This window comes from Anopheles cruzii, chromosome 3 (genome assembly GCF_943734635.1).
Source record: "Anopheles cruzii chromosome 3, idAnoCruzAS_RS32_06, whole genome shotgun sequence".
In the NCBI taxonomy this organism is placed as follows: domain Eukaryota; kingdom Metazoa; phylum Arthropoda; class Insecta; order Diptera; family Culicidae; genus Anopheles; species Anopheles cruzii.
The window spans coordinates 2,498,378-2,516,485 of record NC_069145.1 but is presented as its reverse complement, the minus strand read 5'-3'; the positions used below and the strand labels follow the sequence as shown (position 1 = coordinate 2,516,485).

Genomic DNA, 18,108 nt, shown 5'->3' with positions numbered 1-18,108 from the left:
AATGAATCTCACTTGAATACCACCCGTAATGTTGCGCTGCCAACATTTGTTAATCCACTTACGTTTGATTTCAGCACCTCCGTGGAGTGATGCCGGAGCGCGCCCAAGATGGCGCCCAAGGAAGGGGTGGAAAACCGGAAAAATGCCCGTGCATCGCGCACGAGTTTGCCGGTAAAGGGGCCCGTACCGAAGAGCGCACCGTCAGCGCTCCGAAAGAGCACTCCGATGATTTGCAATGTGCAAATAAATACTGTGTGGGGCCTTGCGTCGGAAGAACCACCAACCTGCCAGCCAACCGGTTGGCTGATGTCTCGGCAAAAACGCGCCCTGTCGATAGTGTTTAGTGTGGCCGTTTGCCGAAAATCCAATTATCACGTGGTCAGAAACAGGATACCGCGCGCGGCATGACGGGATCGAGCGCCGAACCGGAACAAGCCGGCAGGTCCGGGGTCAGGGCTTCCCGAAAAGGGTGTGTGTGCTGTGCTAGTTCGTTAGTGTCAGTAACATGGTGCAACATGGGTGCGGACGAGCTCACGATGCCATGATGATGAGGCTGCTGCCGAACGGGGCCCTCTTTTGCCGACCGAGTCCGGGGGCCACTCGTCGGAGATTGAGCACATTGTAAATTTTCGGGCGCGTTTGCATTTATTTGTGAACATTTTTGCCACCGTGTCCCGATTGCCGAGTCCCGAGCAGCAGCTCCAAGACGGGGCACGACGCCGAGGAGACGCCCGTTGGGGCTAAAGTTTATGTTGCTCTCGAACACACACTTCCGGTCCTACGGCGGCAATGTGCGTGCAGAAGTACGAAACGGAAACCAGCCAGCCAGCCAGCAGGGCGGTCGGGAGATAGAGCACAGAAAAGATTGATATATGTATCCTCGCACGTTTCCGGTGGCTGCGGTTGACACACGGAAACATCGACAGGCGGGACCAGGCGAGCGACTGCAACGCTACGCTCCCCGGAAGCGCTCCTTCTTCGGTAACACCAGAAGGATGTAGAACAAGCTGACGGTTTTACACCCTTTTGCCGGCAAAAGTTTTGCCGGTGGAGAAACTTTTGCACCATCGACGCCCCTGCGCAAGATCCTCACGAGAGCGGCGGGAAAGGGCACACTACGTACTAGTACACCAAGCCCAGAGTATTAGCAATAAACGTCAGCCAAGGGCGGTAGAGGCCCCAAGTCTCAATCCGGTCATTCTTCGTGTACGCCGAGCACACGGTGTACACGGGCGGTTTCCTCAATTTGCAAATTGAAACACTTCCGGCCCCGGTCGCTCTCGTTCTCGTAAACGGCACTACAAACGGTACGGAAGCTCAAATACTACATGCCGCAGCTGTAACGAAGCTCGGCGGGGCGGGGCGGGGCGGAAGTCTCGAGTACTGCCTGCACCACCCGAGCTGCGGGACGGATGGGTGAGATACAATTTACTTAGTAAATTATAACTTTTCGTTCAATTTCAACTCCGGAAAGGAATCGCTTCCAAATCGACGGAGAGCGGATGCGGCAAGACTGCACACACCCGGGCCGGGCCCGGCCACAATCGGTCGAACAGCGTGAGGCAGCGTGCTACGGCAAGTGGCAAGATAAAGTTTCTGCTCGTCAGAAGACGAAGAAAGCGCTGTCGTGCGCCTGCAATGCTCAGTTCAGGCCGCTTTTTCCAAACTCGTTAATGTTGGACAAATCGGTTGGAAGCAAATTTGTATTGCTATATGTAGGCTATCTGGATTTCGGCATACATTTCAACCATTTACGCACGTCATGTCCAGCTAGACTTTTGCTAGTAGGGCGTGTAAGATCTTTCGGATTTTAAACTGTGATGTGTTACGACGAACAGTTGAAACCGTTTTTTGACATTCAAACGGCTGTCAGTAACACGTCAACCCAAGGTGTGACTCGTGTGACATGAACTGTTATACTGTTATACTGTTATAAATAATTCTTCTCGGGATGTAAACAAAGAAAAGTGCTGCGAAATTCACTTTTCGTGTTCTTTTGAATCTCTTAGGAAATTGTTCAGTTCAGTTCAGTAAACAGCTCGCAACAATTTTCCAGTTCATCGGAAGGTTCTCCGATTTTGTTATTAAACCCCTTTCCATGGTTTGCCTTTGATCGCAGTCGAAGAAGCTCTTCCGGAACGGGTTTGCCAGCTTTGTTAGCTTTGTCAGTGTTAACAAATAGACAGACGCAAGATGGGTAAAGTATTTCTCGATCACATCGGAGGCCAGAAGCTGTACAACTGTGCTGCCTGCGAAACCAATCTGACCAACAAGAGGGAACTAATCAGCACAAGATTCACGGGGGCCACAGGTAATGCAACAACGGAATGTGAAATGCCAGCCCTACCAGCTTCATTCATCTACACATGCTGTGTTCTTTCCAGGGCGTGCCTATCTGTTCAAGCGGGTGGTCAACCTGACATACTCTCAGGTTCAGGACCGAGTTATGCTCACTGGCCGTCATATGGTTCGCGATGTGATGTGCAAAAACTGCAAAGCCAAACTGGGCTGGATGTACGAGTTTGCTACGGAAGAAACGCAAAAGTACGGTTCAATGTGACTCCCGTTTATTCATCTCGCTACAATGAACATTGCGACCCGTTTCAGGTACAAGGAGGGACGAGTCATCTTGGAGCATGCCCTCATCACCGAATCCGAGGGCTTTCCGGATGTGTGAACGCAACGCAATCGTTAGATTTAGGCCCTCCCTAGTTGATAATGGGTCGTGTTATCGTTACGCCAGCCTTGCTTTATTTAAGCCCTACGTGTATCATCCACTACAAATAAATCGACCGCTCATTTGACGCCCAACTTTTGTGCAGCTGCGATAGCGTTTTCGTTGGCCAGCATCTGAAACTCTTGAAACCGCTGTGAAATGCGCTGATTCATCTTGAGGAACTTCTCCATGCAGTTGAGTGCACATTTATCCTGCGGGAGGAAACCAGTTAAGCGTGTAAACCATTCGTTCAATAAATAGACTTTACGCTACTAACTTCCTTGTCGCTGACCGTACGCCCCGTAAACTCGTTCACACAGTCTATGAAGCAGAGCTCGGACAGCTTGTTGTAGGAAAGAAGGAAGTCTGAAAACTATTGCCGGAAAGTTAGAACCGGAATGAGTCCGGGGAACGGGTAAAGTTGCGACCAGCCGAGATTACGTACGGATTTGATTTGATCCTTGTCAAGTTGGTCGATTGATATTTGTGTGGCCATTACTGAGCTGGACTTACTGACGTAATCACACGATTTCTAGAATCGAAGCGAAAATTTTGCGGAGTTTTGCTTTCGGCAGAGTTGCAATCCGGGCGCACGTTGAGGATCTCGGGCTGAACTTGTTTTGACAGCAAGCCCTTCGATACTGTCCTTATCAGTACGAAGACAAGGAACTGTTATCTTGTATGTTCCTTTCGAACTATGGTGATTACGCACGAAATACCATTCTGCTACAATTATCAAACTATACTTAAGCACGTATTGTTTGGTCGCGATCTTTTTTTCAAACCAGAAGTGAAAATTTTTGTTTAATCTTTCGCACTCTTCGCTTCGAAGCAAATCTCGCTTGCATCCAAACTCGCGCAATAAATTTTCTTGGTTCATTGGTTCAAACGTGAAACGTCAAAACGCAAAAGGCTGTCACTCGGCTAGCGTCGTAATCGCCTTGGTAATCCTGGTTCGCGGCTCCAGCCGTAAAAGGTTTTATTGTGTTCTGTAAATTTAGCAATCGCCACGCACGATGGCTCCAACCGTGCAGAACGGTGCGAACGGTGCGGACAAACGACCGGTTCGCCAACAGGAACGCAGGTAATGTGTTGAATCAGCAGTACCTTTTCCCCGACGATGGTGCGTTGATTGTTGCTTTGCTTCGGTCCTTCGTAGGTCGGAGCTGATTTGCCGTGTGAAGTACTGCAACACGCTTCCCGACATTCCATTCGATTTGAAGTTTATCACGTACCCGTTCGAGAATGATCGGTTCATCCAGTACAAACCGACATCGCTGGAGCGCAACTATCGGTACGAGGTGCTCACCGAGCACGATCTGGGCGTTACGATCGATCTGATCAACCGCGACCTGTACCAGATCGATCACACTGCACAGCTGGATCCGGCCGATGAGAAGCTCCTCGAAGAGGACATACACACTCCGCAGGACTCGATGCGCAGCAGTCGTCATGCGAAGAGCGTGTCGTGGTTACGCAAATCGGAGTACATCTCCACCGAGCAGACGCGTTTCAATCCGCAAACGATGGAGAAGGTTGAGGCGAAGGTCGGTTTCAATGTAAAGAAGAGTTTGCGCGAAGAAACACTCTACATGGACCGGGAGGCTCAGATCAAGGCAATTGAGAAGACGTTCGACGACAACACGAAGCCGATCACGACTCACTACAGCAAACCGGGTGTCACACCGGTGGAGGTGTTGCCCATGTTCCCGGACTTTGCCAACTGGAAGTATCCTTGTGCGCAGGTCATCTTTGACTCGGATCCGGCGCCGAGTGGCAAGAACGTGCCAGCGCAGATCGAGGAGATGTCACAGGCCATGATTCGCGGTGTGATGGACGAGAGCGGCGAACAGTTCGTGGCATACTTCCTGCCGACGGAGGACACACTCGAGAAGCGTCGCCGGGATCTGGTGAACGAAATGCTGTACGAAGACGAAGAGGAGTACGAGTACAAGATGGCGCGCGAGTACAACTGGAACGTGAAGAGCAAGGCATCGAAGGGATACGAAGAGAACTACTATCTTGTGCTGCGCCAGGATGGCATCTTCTACAACGAGCTGGAGACCAGGGTACGGTTGAGCAAACGCCGCCAGAAAAATGCACAACAGCAGAGCAACACGAAGCTGGTGGTCAAGCATCGGCCGCTCAACGTTAACGAGCACCGAGTGCAGCGGTATCGCGAACGTCAACTGGAACCTCCGGGCGAAGAGGACGACGAGGACATCGAGGAAGAAGAGGAAGAGGAGCCCGAAGAGGCTGACGAGACGCAAGCAAGCCAACCCAACCCAGAGAGCAGCAAGCCAGACGACGGCAGCGGCAAGGACAAGAACGCCGGAAGGGCAAGCCGCTCCAGAAGTCGCTCTCGCTCGGGATCACAAGGATCCGAACGATCGCGCTCTTCTCGGTCGCGATCAAGGTAAGTAAAAGGAGCACTGCGGGTAAGCGGACGGGAATTTATGAGGTCCCTGTGTGTATACAATTTTCCTAGATCGGGCACAAGGTCGCAATCGCGATCGATTTCGCGAAGCCGCAGCCGCTCAAAGTCGGCCAGTCGTAGCAGAAGCCGATCGGGCTCGGGAAGCCGCAGTCGCAGCCAATCGAGAAGCCGTACGCCATCGGCAAGTCGGAGCCGAAGCCGTTCTCGCTCTCGTGGTTCTGGTTCCAGGCGAGGTTCTGCCTCCCGTTCACGTTCGCGCTCCGGTTCTGGCTCTCGCTCCGGTACACCAAGTGGTTCCGCCAGTGGTTCAGGCAGTGAGTCAGAATAGTGCCAATGCGCGGAACATGCAATTTTTGTTTCGATCAACTCCGGAGAATATTACTTCTGTAGCAATAATATGATATGCATTATTGGGCTTTTTAAATAAAGTTAAAACAAAACACTAAATAAAGGTAAACAGAGAGTCGCTGCAAGCATTGAACGAAACGACAACTGCGAGCGAGCGATGGCCCGCTCTAAAGAGATGTACTAGGAATGGTTCCCAAGAAGTCTTGGGCAAGCGCCGCGGAAACACCTGATCTCGCTGGATCGATGCTTAGTGAAGAGATGTGGCGGATAATCGTTGATTATAAAAAGTACGCATCATCTCAGAGGAAGACGCTCAAATTGATATGTGGCCCCGTATGTGTGGAGGGACAATTGAGAAGTCGCTACAATAGCAAGTTGTATGCACTGGATGAAGATCTTACTTTAGCGGGGCGTATATGGCTCACCAGCCTCCGACATGCTGGTCACGTCATGAGAACGACAGAAGATTAAGCCGCCCGCCAAGTCTTCTTGGGCCGTTGCTTTAAAGATTCCTTTTTTTTCTTCAAAACCCAGTTTCTAAGGAAAATTAATTTGATTGGGCTGATCGTTGCTGTTTGTGAACTTTTGCTAACTGCTATCGCCAAATTCATACATTTTAGTTTTCAAAGATACAAAATTCAAACTTATTCTAACCCAAACTTGAATGAACAACGAAGGAATTAATCAGTTTCCCCCTTCTTGTGAATTTTGCAGTAATATAATAGACCATTTGATGATCTGTACGAATTGTCACAGACTTTACACTTGTATGGCCAATCGTCGGTATGAGTGCGGATATGTCTCTAAGTTAGATAAACATGGAAACTTTGAAGAGCAATGAAGACACTGATGCTGTCGGTCCTTATTGTGAATTTGCGAATGAAGTGCCAGAGTGCCTGATGTCCTGAACGCTTTGTCACATACTTTACACTGGTATGGCTTTTCGCCGGTATGAGTGCGAATATGAATCTTTAGATAAGATAACTTTGTGAACATTGATGAACAATGAGGGCAGGGGTGCTTTTGTTTTTTCCGAGGGCTGTTGGGGTTATCCTGTTCATGATCCAGAACATCATTCGTTGTTTGCAGCTGATGCTGCTCAACGATCTCTTCGTACTCTGATTTAATTGCAATTGGATTTACCTCTGCCTCGAATAAATCATCAGGTATTTTGCCACAACATTCATATGTCATATTCGCTTGATGAACAGCAAAACACTTCATTCGCGATTGTTGCCCGTGTTTCTTTCTTTTACAGCTTTCGTTCTCTTGTCTATCGTTTGCTACCATCCTTCAGAAGTACTACATGATAGTTTTACTTCGTTGATCGTTTTCCTCGCTTTGACTCCTTTTATTGTTTCAGGTTCTCTTAGGAGTCCTAAGATGTACCTAAACATTACGCTGTGGAAGAATGCCCTATTGCGGCCAGAAACGCTCGGCGATTGTGATGCCGGATCGAAGAAGGAATCAAAGTGAATGGTCCTAACTTGGAAATGTCCGAGAATTCGCATTATGTTTCTTTGCACGGCAAACACTTTGTTTCGTTGCTTGCTGGCTGCACAACCGTTTCCATGGTGACGAGCTGCAAACATATTCATTTATCTGTGGTGTAGTGCATTTTTCGGAATAGTTCCAGCGAACCGCAATGAATCAAAAACCTGTTTGGGAGGATAGACAAGTAAAATTCGATATTCCAGCAATGTAAGAAGGGCTCTGAGTCGAAAAGAAGTAGACAGCACAGTAAGATTTCGTTTTGCTTCAGCTACAAAACGTTGCGCAGCGGCGAACGTGTGCTGGAAGTATTCGACTGCGTAGAGGACACCAAGGGCAACAGCGGAGATACGGGCCGCCTTCTGGCGACCAACCTGCGCGTGATATGGTACTCGGTGACATCCCATCGCTTCAGTCTATCCATCGGCTACTCCTGTATACTGACCATGAACACCAAAACGGTGGTATCGAAACTACGCGGCACGACCCAAGCCCTGCACATTCTCGGTGTCGGAAGTAACTCGCGCTTCGAATTTATCTTCACGCACATGCTGGCCAACACGAAACATTTCGCACCCATTTTCGACATCTACCGACTGTACCAGGCTTCGACGGTGTATCGCGAGCTAAAGCTACGGTCCTCGGTCGTAGTGGCCGGCCAGCTACAGGTCTTGCCGCAAGAACAACTGTTCAACACAATCAGTGGCGTGTGGAATCTGTCCAGCGATCAAGGGAACCTGGGCATTCTGATCATCAGCAACGTGCGCTTGGTGTGGTTTGCCGAGATGAACAATAGTTTCAACATTTCGCTCCCGTACCTGCAGATTGCCAGTGTACGGATTCGCGAATCCAAGTACGGCCCCGCTCTGGTCGTTCAAACACTGGAAACGGGTGGTTCGTATGTGCTCGGTTTTCGTATCGATCCCCCGGAACGGTTGGGCGACGTGTACAAAGAGCTACTTTCGCTGCACAGTGTCTACACGGAAACGCCCGTGTTTGGGGTCGTCTACGAGGCTCCGGTCGACACGGAACGTCCGCCGAGTAAAACGTTCGACGACATCGAGGAGCTCGAGTCCGGAGCGGGGGGGGAAATTAATTCTAAATTTACTGCCTATCTCACCGAAACTGACGATGGGTCGACCGGTAGTGGACGCAAGCCGTTCTATTGCAAGGAGCTGGGCTTCGCAATGGAATCCCTGAAAGAAGGATACACCGTCAAGGATCTGTGGGACGTTCTCCCATCGCAGTAAACGCAGACCTACTTTGAATGGAGAAACGGATCCACGGCCGTATAAACACACACAGTCGCGACCCGCGGTTGACAACAAACATTTTTTCCAAAACAAACGATTCATTCTGCGTCGTGTTCTGCGATAAAGTTGCGTTTATTCGTAAATAAAAGCTTCGTCGTGTGATTATGGGTTTTAATGAGGCGTTTAACTACGTGCTTTTCAATAATCCCGTCTCAAGCAGCATGTGGTCGCTGGCGGCGAACGGCGCCAAGGCTGTGGTGGGTACCATTCCGTGAATCCTGTTTCCTGTTTCCGTGTTATCACTAATGTGTGCCGGGGTCCATTGCAGGGCCTCAAGCCGAAAGCTCTAACTCAAACGGCTGCCACGCATACGGTTACTGCGGCGGCCACTGCCTCGCAGCAGGCCCTTCCGTCGCTGTACAAGATTCTTGGCCACAATCGACACATTCTGAAGCTGGCTGGACTAAGCGGGGCAACGGCGGTTATGCTCGAAGCCTACGGGGCCCACCATCGGTTCGCGATGAATGATGATGAAGACCGTGATCCGAAAAACATCTTCGAAATGACCAATCGCTATCACTTTATCCATTCCCTGGCCCTGCTGGCGGCCCCGCTTGCTCGGCGTCCTTATTTGGTAACCTATTACCTGTGGGCCGGGCTGGGCTTTTTACGCGTATTACTACCGATTTCGTTTCGTTTTCCAGACTGCACTCTTGATGGTGTCCGGAATGGGGCTGTTCTGTGGCTCCTGTTACTACATCTCTTTCACCAACGATCGACGCGCGGTGCAGCTCACTCCGGTCGGCGGATTTTTGCTCATCTTCGGTTGGCTGTCGTTTGCAATTTAAGAAACTCAAGACAGAAATGGCACACCCAAAGACGGTTCTTACAATTCATTACTCATGTACTTTAGCATTTGGTAGGAACGAGATAAAATAAACAACTTTAATCGTGCGTGTGTTTGTCGCGTAAAAAAGGTTTACAAAACAATTACTTTGGGATTCAAATTGCACCGCTCGATTACGTATTGCGGCAGGCAGAAGGTTGGATTGACGGGCTTCAAGCGCTTGTCGCCGAGCAGCGAAAGAGCACCCAGCCCGAAGAGGGTGTGAAAAATGTCGGGCATGTTCCCGGTGCGATCGGCAAACCCGCCCGTTTCCACGTCCTGGCAGGAAAGGATAAAGTGCTCCAACCGTTCCGCGCTTATCCAGTGCAGCCGACCGATGATGGTGAGCGAAGCCAGCACCCACCACGAGTAGCACACGTCCGGCAGCTTCTCGGGGCGCCCATTCAACCCGCCGCTCGGTAGTTGCCGCTCACACAACCACCACGCCAACCGCTCGCAGTCGAGCCGGTGCAGTTGGTCCGTGATCGACAGGAAGCCCACACAGCAATAAATCAGCCCGGCGTGACTTTCTGCGCTTGGTTTCGAACCGAACCCTCCATCAGCGTTGCAGCATGCCATGACAAAGTTCACCGCCTTCTCCAGATCAATCACTTCCATGCGGTTCTGCGGGAAAGGAAAGAACGTTGGGTCAGCGAACAGTGGAAGCGACTCCGTGCGACTCACAATCAAGCTCAGAATGGCCACGGCGCAGAACGAAAAGCGAGTGTCCACTTCACCCCACTTGTCACCGAAGAAGCTTCCGTCGAGCTGCTGCAGCGACGCGACGTACTTCGCGATCATCTCGGTGTCGATCGCATCGAGACTTTCGTAGATCACCAGGATCTGGACGGCGCTGAGCGTGTACAGGATGTGCGGATCGTGCCCATCGCACGCAGCGATGCCACCCGTGATCGGGCATTGGCACTTGCGGATAAACTCGACGATCGACTGCTTCTCCAGGCGGTCCAATTTGTCCATCAGATCGAGCCCCGTTACACCCCAGTAGATGCCGGACATTCGCAAAAACTCCGTCATACAGTATTCCTGTTCGGCGGCGACGAGGAGCTAAACGTTAAAACTGGTGGCACCGTGGGCGGGCCAGCACTTACGTAGTCATTCTTGTCGTTGCCATGATTTGCAATGTAGTCGACGTGCTTTTCAAAGTACAGTTCCCGTGAGTCACTGCTTATTGTCACATCGTTCGAGGTAAAGGCCTGCCAAATGTACAGAAAATGATTACGGCAAACGGAACGGGCAATCGCGGACACTTTTCTTACCATTGCACCAGCGAGCGTTTGCACTGACCCTCCGCAACTCGGTAGCAAATGCGCTAATTTGGCTCGCACCGTCGTCTAATCAGAAATGACCTTAGGAAAACAAAGAAATGTCAAATTCATTAGCGCCTTTCGCCTTTTCAGTATGAACATTTTCCACCGCACAACAAAACACGAAATGTGCTGGAAATGTTCGCCACAGCTGAAGAAATATAATCGATGGGGTACATTTTTTACCATTAAACTATTTAACCATTTAACCGCGCGGCGCATGAAATCCCGTTGGAACACTATAAGCCTCCCTTTCGCCGCCGACAGGTCAACCCGAGAGGCCGACTTGACAGCTCCGATCGAAACACGTAAAATTTAGTAACGTCAAATAAACAAACGCTGGCTTTGATTACACTTTTTTCCCCTCTGCGCTCTAAGTAAACATCTGACCAAATGATACGTGCAACGTACGTATCCGCTTACCCGTCGCTGATAAAGAACGGCTTGATTTTCGGCTTGCCTGCGGGATTAGTACGTGAGGGTGAATCATACGAGGCGTAGGTCGATACTGGAGCTTAAGAGCTTAACGGCAACATCACCGAGCGCGCCTCGGTCAGGTCCGGTCCAGTGTGTTGAATTGAATTTAGCACCGCCGCCGCCTGCTCAGCGAAAAGCGAACCACACAGAAACAACGTACGTGTCAGTGTATTACGTGTCTCGGCCGAACGATGGGAGTGGTTGGAAAGGGCAACGGGATGCGTGCACTCATCCTAGTCGGTGGCTACGGAACGCGGCTCCGTCCGCTGACTCTCAGCACACCGAAACCGCTGGTGGAGTTTGCCAACAAACCGATCCTCCTGCACCAGATCGAAGCGCTCGTCGAGGCGGGCGTCACGCAGGTGATCCTGGCCGTGTCGTACCGTGCCGAGCAGATGGAGGCCGAGCTGAGGCTGCAGGTCGAGCGGCTCGGCGTTCGGCTCGTCTTTTCACACGAAACCGAGCCCCTGGGGACGGCGGGCCCTCTGGCGCTGGCCAAATCGATTCTCAGCGAAAGCACCGAGCCGTTCTTTGTGCTCAACTCGGACATCATTTGCGACTTTCCGTTCAAAGAGCTGGAACAGTTCCACCGGCGGCACGGGCGCGAGGGTACGATCGTGGTGACGCGCGTCGAGGAACCGTCCAAGTACGGCGTGGTCCTGTACGCGGACGACGGGTGCATCAAGAGCTTCATCGAGAAGCCGCAGGAGTTTGTGAGCAACAAAATCAACGCCGGCATGTACGTGCTCAACCCGTCCGTGCTTCGGCGCATCGAGCTGAAGCCTACTTCGATCGAGAAGGAAATTTTTCCCGTGATGTGCCACGAGAAGGAGCTGTACGCGTTCGAGTTGCACGGTTTCTGGATGGACATCGGGCAACCGCGCGACTTTCTGACCGGCATGTGCCTCTACCTGACCTCGCTACGCCAACGGCACCCGGAGCGACTGTACGCCGGACCGGCCGGCTTCGTGGGGAACGTGCTCGTTGATCCGACGGCCACCATCGGAGCAGGCTGTCGCATCGGGCCGAACGTTACGATCGGTCCGAACGTGGTGATCGAGGACGGAGTGTGCATCAAACGGTGCACCATTCTGAAGGACGCCATCGTCAAGTCGCACTCGTGGCTGGACAGCTGCATTATCGGGTGGCGCTGCGTCGTAGGCCGCTGGGTACGGCTCGAGGGCAACACCGTGCTCGGGGAGGACGTGATCGTGCAGGACGAAATCTACATCAACGGGGGGCAGGTGTTGCCGCACAAGAGCATAGCGCTCAGTGTCCCCGAACCACAGATCATTATGTAGGGGCGTCGCTCCTGCCTCCCTCCCTCCCTGCATTCTCCTTCAGCCAGAGACCAAACTGCCGAACGCCTGCGATGAGCCGACGTTGCCAGGCGGGCATTTTTGTTGTTGTTTAACCGATGGTTGCTAAGATCGATTGGTCGAAGAGTGAGCACACTCGAATTCAAGAGTTGATTTTAATTGTACATGTAATCCGTATATTCCATTCCAGAAGCGAATAAAATGAGAAACAAATTTTAACACCAAAAAAAAGTGGCCAGCTTCAAGATGTGCGGGTTATCGGTCTATTTCAGCAATTAAAAACTACACTTAGGATTTTATGTGTATTTTATGTGGATTAAAAGCCGTGTACCCGGGCGCGGCCTCCGGAACATCGTCGCGCCGGGGCCTTTCGTGCCTACTTTCGCTGGAGGAATTGTACCGCGTGACGCGAGGAACCAATAGGAAAGTATCGACCTTTATACGATACGTGTAGAAGGGTTGTTTGACGTCGCCGCGGCTTATATCAAAATACTTAAACTGCCATTCAATTGTCAATTGTCCGCTGCGCCTAGTAGCGCCCATTGTCGAACCGGTTCGAAACGGACTGTCCGTAGCGGTCTTGTGGTCTTCCGCCGCCGCCACCAATGAACTGGTTGCCGCGGGACTGATCCATAAATCCTCCGCCACCACCACCACCACCACCCGACATCGGCAGCGGCTTTCGCTCGTTGTATGTCCGATCATATCGATCCTGCCCTCCGTCCATATTGCGCCAGCTGCCACCGCCACCACCGCCGCCATCGTTTGACTTATCGCCCCAATTTCCGAGCGATGAAATGCTACCGATCTGCCAGCTGCTGCCGACGACGGCCGTGCTTCCGCCACTGTAGCGGCTTCCGGAGGAATTGTTACGATCGCGATCGTCAGCCCGGCTGCCGCCACCGCCGCCACTGCCACCATTCAGGCCACCGCCGCTGGTACCGCCGCCACTGCCACGGTAGTCATTCGATCGGTCACTGTACCGGCTCTCCTTGCCGATCGACTGGGACAGCAACCCTCCGGTGGAGCCACTACCTCCGCCACCACTGCCGCCACCGCCACGGCTGTCGTAGGAGCTCGATATGGAACGGTCCAGATCGCGCTTGCTGCTGTAGCCGCCGCCGCCGCCGCCGCTGCTGTCACGCTTGCCGTACTCGTCAGCAGCCCGACCGGAACCCTTGTAGTCGGAACGATTGTCACGCTTGTAGTCATCGTTGTTGCTGCTGCCGCCGCCGCCACCACCACGCTTGTAATCGTCTCCCGAACGTTTGCCGTAATCGTCCGTACCGCTGCGCTTGAAGCTTCCGGCGCGCCGGAAATCGTCCCGTTTCGCGGAGGACGACGTTGAGTAGTCGTCCGACCGTTTCTTGTCCGTCGACGCAAGACGATCGTAGTTGGAGCGACTGCGGAACGGAAGCGAATGGGGAGGGAAATTATCCATCGAGAACCACACATACCACAGAACACATACCTGCCGGATCCGGACGAAATCGAGGAATCGAAACGGGGCGGCGGTGGTGCTTCAACCCGGCGATCCGTTGTCGGACGCTTTCGCTCATCATCGTACCGGTCGGTCGAAGACGGACGTTTCAACGACCTCTTAGCTTCCTCGATTCTGAAATTTGTTATGCAAGAAACGACACGAAAATGTAAAGGTTAGACTGGCGCTAGCGACAACATTCGCAAGGAGTTTTCGTGGGGGAAGACATCTGCGGGGCGGTTAAATGTTAAATCTTTCAAAGACACTTTCAAAATAGTTCGAAGAGGCCTCTGAGACGTGTATTTCGTCTGACTGGCACAGAATTTCTGGCACTGTTGTTGTTGTGGTTGATGACTGCAGACACTCTGACACTCTGAAAGGCGTAAGGATCTAATCCTCCGCGGCGCGTTCATCGAGCGTCGTAATCGGGAAAACTGTGGGAAACAAGCATCGGTCGGTCGGTCGATCGATCGAAGTGTGCCTCTCGCGCCTTACTTTTCGCCATCTGTCTCTCTGGGTTACTGTGCTGCTCAGTTTTGTAGATCCAAGCAAGCATATCATGTATGCGCGGCATTACACTCATTGCATTGGCTCCTTCGATTGAAATTGTCTTTGGTTTGCCGCCGTATGCTCGCCGCTGCTGCCTCCGAGCTGAGCTGCTGTCAGGGATGTCGATAAGCAGGCGCTGATTTACTCTTCCGCGATGCTCCTTCAGCAGAATGATGGTGATAAACCGTAGTAACCGTGGCACAACACAACACTTTTTGCTATACACTCTGCGCGCGAACGGGAACAGAAATGTTGACGAGGATAAGGGAAAGCACTCGGGTTTAGAGTCTCTCCCGCGCGTGCGCGCCACTACAGACATGGGATGAAAGGTAAAAGATGTTTCGCTGTTTCCTGCGTATGTGTGTATGGGTGTGTGTGTGAGAGAGAGTGAGAGAGAAAAATGGATTTGCCACCGTACTTCCTTTGCTGGCGCTTCAGCTCCAGGTGCTCGAGTTCGATCTTCTCGCGCTCGAGCTTCTGGCGCTCGCGCACGATCCGCAGCAGTTCCGCTTTCTCCTTCTCAATGCGCTCCCGTTCGCTGGCCAGCTTTTCGCGTTCCCGCTCCAGCCGCTCCTCCTCCTCCCGCTGCCGGGCCCGTATCTCGCGCCGGCGGCGTTCCTCTTCGCGCAGCAACCGCTCCCGGTCGCGCAACCGTTGCCGTTCCCTTTCCTCGCGAATCTTCTGCAACGACAGTACCTCGCGGTCACGCGAATGATGCTTGGTGTCGGTTCGGTCGCGGCTGCCGCCACGGGCCCGTGGTTCGCGCTGAGTCAACGATCGCCGGCCCGCTGAACGACGATCGTGCGGTGATCGGCTCCTGTGGCTCCTGTGGTCAGCTCCCGCGGTCGGTTTGTTGGTTCCGCTGCTTTTACGCGTGGCACTTACGCTGCGCTGCTTCTCGCTGCCGGCGGTGTTGCGACTTTTGTCCTCACTAGGACGACGCTTCACATCACCACCAGCCACCGACAATCCCTTGCGATCCCGCTCGCCGGTACCGGAAGCCGTGGGATCTCCGTTCTTCTTCTTGCTACTGTCCGACTCCGATGTCGACTTTGCGTCACCTTTGCCGCTGCTGCTACCACCGGTCGTTCCCTTACCCTTTGATGAGGTCGTAGCTCCCTTGGTGTCGGACGATCGTTCCTTGTCGGTGGTGGAAGAATCGGTTGCCGACGACGATTGACGGGGCGGGCCCCCGAGTTCCGATTTGGCACGCTCCACGGAAATGATACGCCCATGCAGTTCGGTGCGGTGCAGATGGTTGATGCACTCGGTGGCATCCTTGGCCGATGCCATCGTGACGTAGCCGTAGCAGCGCGTCCCTGGAGTTCGCGAGTTGGTCACCACTTTGGCGCCCATCACCTTGCCGTATTTGGAAAAGATCTGCTTCAAATCGGTCGCCCGAGTGAGGGACGACAGCCGGGACACCCACAGATTGCGGCCCACCACGTTTGATGTTGTCCCGGTGGTGCTGCTTCCGCTGTCCGTCCGCGTGGCCGTCGGTGTCGTCGTCGTCGATGCTGTCGTCGATGCTGTCGTCGATGTTGCCGTCGTCGTCGTCGTCGAAGCCGCTGCACCGTTCTCACCGCCGACGTCCGTAGTGCTGCTGCTGCCGGTCGCTGCGGTGGCGCTTGGCGAAGTTTTGGTAGACTTTTCGCTGCTACCGGCACGGGTCGATGATGCTGCTGCTGCCGCCGCAGCTGATGATGATGATGACGACGATGATGATGATGTTGTTTTTGCTGCCGTGCCGTCTGTAATATATTCCGCGTTTCCGAGCAAAAATATAAACAACACAGAACGATTATTGATCAATAACACCCAACACTCTTGCGCGCTCGGTGTTTTTCTGGAAGGGAACGGGGGGCTCGATGGCCATAGGAAGCTAGCGGACTTCTCATTGGCTTGCTCCATCCCGGGACTCGCAAACTCGTCGACTCTGGAACTCGTCGGTTCTTCGCTTTCTGAAGGGGACTGCGCGCCAATTCTGCATTCCCGCAGCATCACGTCGTCGAATTCATCCTTTTTTCTCACTCTCGCTCTCTTTCACTGTCTCTGCTTTGGATCTTTCTTTCACTCGATCGTGACGTTCGTCTAATGTCTTTTTGCGCAGCAGTCTCAATCTCAATCGGTTCTCACACTTTTTGCACCAGTAACCCAATAAACGATGGAACAAAACTAGACAAAAGACGTGTACGGGTACGAAATTGACAAACGAAAAGCTTATCCGCTAAAAAATATAAACAAACCGAAGGCATCGAGAGTACGAACATAGTAGGCATCTCTCAAATACGTACAACAAAAATCATTCGTTTCTTCGGATTCGGTAAGTGTCTTACTGTCAGTTTACATTACCTTTCTCGCTGCTGGTGCCGGTCGTAGAAATCTTGTCGCTAAAATTGGGAACATCAAGGTGTGCCACGTTAGTTACAGTATCCTTGGTTACATTCGCTACGAAACGTACCTTTTGCCGTCGCGCTTCTCATCGCCGTCTTTGACCAGTTCGGAAGCCTTTTCTTCCGTGGTTTCCTCCTTCTTGCTGACATCATCTTTATCGCTCTCTAATACTAAAAAAGTTGCGAACGGATTTCAAAACGTTACGTAACATCGGACACTGGCTCCCCCTTAAACGTACCTTCTTTTTTGAGCTCTATTTCCATATTGCTATCGTGCAGCAAGTTTTCTTCGTCTTCTCCGATGGTCAGATTTAGGGAATCTTCATTATCCACTTCCTTTGAGTCATCTCGCAGGTCTTCCGTTTTGATGGCCCGCGTGTCTGCTTCGGAATTGTCCACCACCAACAACGGATCGGCCGGCTGCAAATCACAATCAAAATACATCAACCCTCAAAGCGAGCACTTTTGGAGCCCCTTAACGCCATGTGCCCGTACCTTGACGAAGTCCGCCGATTCCACGTCTCCGTTCACTTTTTGCTCTTCTGCAACCACTTTCGTAGTCGTCTCTTGCTTATCGCCGGATTCTTCGCTATCTTCCTGTTCGTCCGTTGCGTTTTCACGGAGGTTTAACTCTTCCTTCACGACCATGGCCACTGCTGGCACCGACTCTTCTTCGGCTTCACTGCTCTCTTTGCCTTCCACCGCAGCTTGCTCCGATGGAGGCTCTGTGACGCTGGATTCGTCGTCCGTTTTGCCACCCTGATGTACTTTTATTTTCTTTCCCACTGCTTTGCCGGCCACTATTTCGAACTCTACCGTCTCCAGATCCTCGCCATCATCCTTCAATGCCTTGCGAAGTAGATGAAAAACGAAATTAGCCTTTGAGTTTTTTGCTCCATGGTTCGCAACCACCGCACACTGCAACGCATCCAATATGGCGTCGCAGCCAGCGCCTACCTGTGTGAGCCGTTCGAGCAACACATTTTTCACTCCATTGCCGTCTTTACCGCGCTTTTCGAGCTCAAATTTAAGGTCCACCACACGCAACTCGCTCAACTTCCGTTTCTCGGGAGTTTCCGTCATTTTCAGTCGTTCCGCGAGACCGAATTATTGTAAAAATTGTTCGCACTAAAACGCAACACCACCATCTAGCAAAGTATTTAGCACACCAAAGGGCAAATTGATGAACAATGAACGGCGAAGCGTTCTTTGACGTTTCTACACCGTGGAGCGAAAGAGACAAAACGAATGGAAAGGATTCACATATTTCCGCCCGCTTTTGAGGAATCAGCACGATTTGTTGCACGTTATTTCCAAATAATATATTCTTTATTTCCTACTTACTTTTTACACGACGTGCAAACGTTATCGTGTTGCAAACTTTCACGGATTTTACTTTTCAAAAGACCCCCCGTGTCGATCAACGGTAGTCGA

The 18,108-nt window shown here is 52.0% G+C and overlaps 8 protein-coding genes across 8 annotated transcripts; 5 read left to right on the top strand and 3 right to left on the bottom strand.

The window, feature by feature from the left end:
* The first annotated feature begins 1,960 nt into the window (after nucleotides 1–1,960).
* Nucleotides 1,961–2,886, top strand: LOC128274943 (protein yippee). The gene is made up of 3 exons (XM_053013294.1): nucleotides 1,961–2,311; nucleotides 2,385–2,544; nucleotides 2,608–2,886. Exons 1-3 carry the CDS (start codon nucleotides 2,194–2,196, stop codon nucleotides 2,675–2,677), a joined length of 348 nt encoding a protein of 115 aa, XP_052869254.1. The 5' UTR covers nucleotides 1,961–2,193; the 3' UTR covers nucleotides 2,678–2,886.
* LOC128274944 (mitochondrial import inner membrane translocase subunit Tim9) lies at nucleotides 2,724–3,343 on the bottom strand. Its single transcript, XM_053013295.1, has 3 exons — nucleotides 3,162–3,343; nucleotides 2,994–3,089; nucleotides 2,724–2,928 (listed from the first exon to the last, which is right to left on the bottom strand). Exons 1-3 carry the CDS (start codon nucleotides 3,210–3,212, stop codon nucleotides 2,797–2,799), a joined length of 279 nt encoding a protein of 92 aa, XP_052869255.1. The 5' UTR covers nucleotides 3,213–3,343; the 3' UTR covers nucleotides 2,724–2,796.
* Nucleotides 3,344–3,660: 317 nt separating this feature from the next.
* Nucleotides 3,661–5,567, top strand: LOC128274917 (RNA polymerase II-associated factor 1 homolog). Its single transcript, XM_053013262.1, has 3 exons — nucleotides 3,661–3,800; nucleotides 3,876–5,132; nucleotides 5,205–5,567. Exons 1-3 carry the CDS (start codon nucleotides 3,733–3,735, stop codon nucleotides 5,479–5,481), a joined length of 1,602 nt encoding a protein of 533 aa, XP_052869222.1. The 5' UTR covers nucleotides 3,661–3,732; the 3' UTR covers nucleotides 5,482–5,567.
* A 1,579-nt stretch (nucleotides 5,568–7,146) lies between these two features.
* Nucleotides 7,147–8,242, top strand: LOC128274925 (Bardet-Biedl syndrome 5 protein homolog). The gene is made up of 2 exons (XM_053013272.1): nucleotides 7,147–7,202; nucleotides 7,264–8,242. Exons 1-2 carry the CDS (start codon nucleotides 7,147–7,149, stop codon nucleotides 8,240–8,242), a joined length of 1,035 nt encoding a protein of 344 aa, XP_052869232.1.
* Nucleotides 8,243–8,338: 96 nt separating this feature from the next.
* On the top strand, nucleotides 8,339–9,196 carry LOC128274937 (transmembrane protein 256-like). Its single transcript, XM_053013288.1, has 3 exons — nucleotides 8,339–8,502; nucleotides 8,574–8,879; nucleotides 8,950–9,196. The coding sequence occupies exons 1-3, from the start codon at nucleotides 8,410–8,412 to the stop codon at nucleotides 9,091–9,093; spliced, it is 543 nt and encodes a 180-aa protein (XP_052869248.1). The 5' UTR covers nucleotides 8,339–8,409; the 3' UTR covers nucleotides 9,094–9,196.
* LOC128274926 (geranylgeranyl transferase type-2 subunit beta) lies at nucleotides 9,124–10,678 on the bottom strand. Its single transcript, XM_053013273.1, has 5 exons — nucleotides 10,643–10,678; nucleotides 10,409–10,498; nucleotides 10,241–10,345; nucleotides 9,816–10,175; nucleotides 9,124–9,755 (listed from the first exon to the last, which is right to left on the bottom strand). Exons 2-5 carry the CDS (start codon nucleotides 10,409–10,411, stop codon nucleotides 9,225–9,227), a joined length of 999 nt encoding a protein of 332 aa, XP_052869233.1. The 5' UTR covers nucleotides 10,412–10,498; nucleotides 10,643–10,678; the 3' UTR covers nucleotides 9,124–9,224.
* Nucleotides 10,679–10,937: 259 nt separating this feature from the next.
* On the top strand, nucleotides 10,938–12,444 carry LOC128274923 (mannose-1-phosphate guanyltransferase beta). Its single transcript, XM_053013270.1, has one exon. The coding sequence runs from the start codon at nucleotides 11,125–11,127 to the stop codon at nucleotides 12,232–12,234; it is 1,110 nt and encodes a 369-aa protein (XP_052869230.1). The 5' UTR covers nucleotides 10,938–11,124; the 3' UTR covers nucleotides 12,235–12,444.
* Nucleotides 12,445–12,508: 64 nt separating this feature from the next.
* LOC128274775 (SAFB-like transcription modulator) lies at nucleotides 12,509–17,767 on the bottom strand. The gene is made up of 7 exons (XM_053013080.1): nucleotides 17,632–17,767; nucleotides 17,170–17,523; nucleotides 16,880–17,094; nucleotides 16,634–16,671; nucleotides 14,700–15,966; nucleotides 13,724–13,867; nucleotides 12,509–13,655 (listed from the first exon to the last, which is right to left on the bottom strand). The coding sequence occupies exons 1-7, from the start codon at nucleotides 17,755–17,757 to the stop codon at nucleotides 12,782–12,784; spliced, it is 3,018 nt and encodes a 1,005-aa protein (XP_052869040.1). The 5' UTR covers nucleotides 17,758–17,767; the 3' UTR covers nucleotides 12,509–12,781.
* Between the last annotated feature and the right edge of the window lie 341 nt (nucleotides 17,768–18,108).